This window comes from Apium graveolens, unplaced genomic scaffold (genome assembly GCF_009905375.1).
Source record: "Apium graveolens cultivar Ventura unplaced genomic scaffold, ASM990537v1 ctg3970, whole genome shotgun sequence".
NCBI classification, from domain to species: Eukaryota; Viridiplantae; Streptophyta; class Magnoliopsida; order Apiales; family Apiaceae; genus Apium; species Apium graveolens.
Genome location: NW_027418348.1, coordinates 1 through 2,818, shown reverse-complemented (window position 1 = coordinate 2,818; position 2,818 = coordinate 1). Strand labels below are relative to the sequence as shown.

General features: G+C 29.0%; 1 protein-coding gene across 1 annotated transcript; it reads right to left on the bottom strand.

Moving 5' to 3' along the window:
- Positions 1-208: 208 nt before the first annotated feature.
- LOC141701513 (histone H1-like) lies at positions 209-977 on the bottom strand. Its single transcript, XM_074505151.1, has 2 exons — positions 842-977; positions 209-734 (listed from the first exon to the last, which is right to left on the bottom strand). Exons 1-2 carry the CDS (start codon positions 842-844, stop codon positions 423-425), a joined length of 315 nt encoding a protein of 104 aa, XP_074361252.1. The 5' UTR covers positions 845-977; the 3' UTR covers positions 209-422.
- Positions 978-2,818: the final 1,841 nt, after the last annotated feature.

The following is a 2,818-nucleotide window of genomic DNA, read 5'->3' as shown; positions in this document are numbered from 1 at the left end:
AATTTGATGCTATGATTTCGCCATTAAGTTGGGATTAGCCCAAAACAAAATGATTGCAAGGTGAAGCTACGGGCTTGTTCTTCATATAACAATTGCTTATGGTAAAGTCAATTAAACTAGTAATGAAGCACAGCCATGGCACCAGGACAATAACAATTCAGAAAAAAGATGCAAATTTATAATAAACACTAATATCAGTCCGTTCTTAAAACTTTAAATATATATTGATTCCACTAGAATTTGCTTCACAATCCAACCAATATCAAAATGTAAAACATTTTACAATCTCATTAACCTATACATACTACTCTAGCCCTACTCAAGCTCCGGCCTTGTTTGCTTTCTTAACGGGAGAAGGAGCAACAGCAGCAGCAGCATCAGCAGACTTCTTGGCGTTCTTAGCAACAGCTGCTTTCTTCGGCTTAGCAGCACCAGCCTTCACAGCACGTACCATCTTTCACAGGCGGAGCAGGCGGAGCAGCATCTTCATTGTTTTTTGCATGTTCACCTATTTTCATTGCACTCACAGCCTTCTTAACAGTGTCCGCTAACTTATACGAGGCCTTCACCTTGATCAGCTTTCCTTTTGCAGCAGAGTTCTTCAATTGCTGACAAAGAAGCTTTCGAAAATTAGCTGGCAATAAAGACTTCTGCTTCTCCTCGATGTATTTACGGATCGCATAAGGACTCGAGCCTCCTTTCTCATTCAATGCTAATAGAGCGTCCTTGATCATCTGCAATTCAACATTTCAAACCAAAATTCAATTGATAAATCATCAAATTAAAAACATTAAAAACAAATTGATATCATAATAGAGAGAGAGAGAGATGTACGTTGTACCATAAAATGAGGACGAGAAACATTTTTGGCAGATTTGGGCTTGCTGGTCGGAGCTTTCTTCCCCTTTGCGGCCGGTTTAACAGATCTCGAGCCTAGCGAAAATTGAAAGGAAATGATATGATTGATATCATATGCTGTAAAAGCTCAATTATGAAATAATATGATTGATTGTGCTATTTTCATCTGATATTTATAGTCCTAGAGGAATAATATCTCGAATTCTGATTGCTCAGTTAGAGGTCACATGGATCAACTAACTTTTGTTATGAAAATTGTGAGGCGTACACGTGGACAAATTTTAGATAGTTGATTGGAATTTTGAAGTGTGATGGTTACCATAGATGGTTATCCCTTGTGGCATTTTCTTGGTGATTAAGTGTGTATATTTATTTGAATTTTTCTTTGAATTTTTCTATGTTGTAATTTGAATATGAATTTGAAAGAATATTAATTATAAAACAAAATTATATTTTTAAAATTTTCATGTATATTTTGTAAAATTAATTGAGAAATCATACCATTGTAAGTTCTATAAATTATGTCAATCGTAGTTTTTCAAAATTCAAATATTATCATGTTTCAAAATATATTTCAAATTTAAAAATTAGAGAAAGAAAACTATCAAGTTTATTCTTGGTATCTAATTTATTATGCACATATCGCTAGAGGGGCTATATTCTATTTTTAAATTAAATTTGAAATATTTTATTAATATTTTATAAGTTTTATTATATTATTACTCATTTAGTATTTATGATTCTAGTAGAATGTATGTAGAGTAGATCAAAGTCGGCTTTAAATTATATCATACAAATTTAGTGAAATTTATAGATTCATAAAATCTTCCATAATAAATAATTTACTAAATTCTTAACTGTTTTTTTTCCTAGATTTTGCATTAAATATTACAAGATTTCAAAATTATTTGAAATCTGAATCATATATTATTAATTTTTGAAAAATTCATAACTAAATAATATTAAATGTTATGGATTTTTAAAACTTGTCAAATACATAGTTTAAAAATTTAAATTGCATATCCACATACTTTTGCAAATTGATAAATTTCACAAAATTTAGATCGAGTGCACCATGAATTAAATAAAGTATACAAATATAATATTTGAGTAATCAAATATAATTATATATATTAAATTATCAATTAATAATTTCATACACATTAATAAATGATAGATTTGTGCAAGATATTACACCAAACTTGGTCAGACGATTGGGCACAGGAAATCACATACCCTGCTCATGATTTTAGTTATTTAGATTAAATCATAATAACCGAAATGGCGGTATTAATTTGATTTAAACGGTTATTTTTTTATTTGGTTATTAACAGTAAAAAAAAATAGGCTTATATAATTATTAAATTATTAAATTACTAGGTATAGTCCTGTTATCCTCTACACCACGGGTTTTGCTGCTAAGCTATAAACACAGCTTCTTTCTCAATATTTTATTTATTTGTATTATAAATCTATATTATTATATATTTATAAAATAAATTAAATTTATTATATGATTTGATAAATTATATTTTCAGTATATTTGAATATTAATGGGAACCCGTACATCGGAATGAAAGCTAATCTTCTTAATTCATTAATTTTTAATGTAATACGTATGATCTACTTATCAGATACTCTTAAAACTTAATAATGTATACCGTAGAAGAGGGTTGAATACAGTGTAGAATACAATCAAATCGATTTAGAACACAAGTAACAGAAAACATATATATTCGATATAATAAACTATGTTACAATGGAACTGTCCTCTCTCAGTGATGAACAAATATCACGAGAGCTGTTAGGTTACAATGTATGATCTTCTCGATGATCGTAACACATATAGTGTAAACCTGTGTCTGTATTTATATAGACACACAGTTACAAGATAACTTCTAATGGATATGGAATATAATTATGTCTCCTAAAATAATCAAGATATCTTATATAATATTTC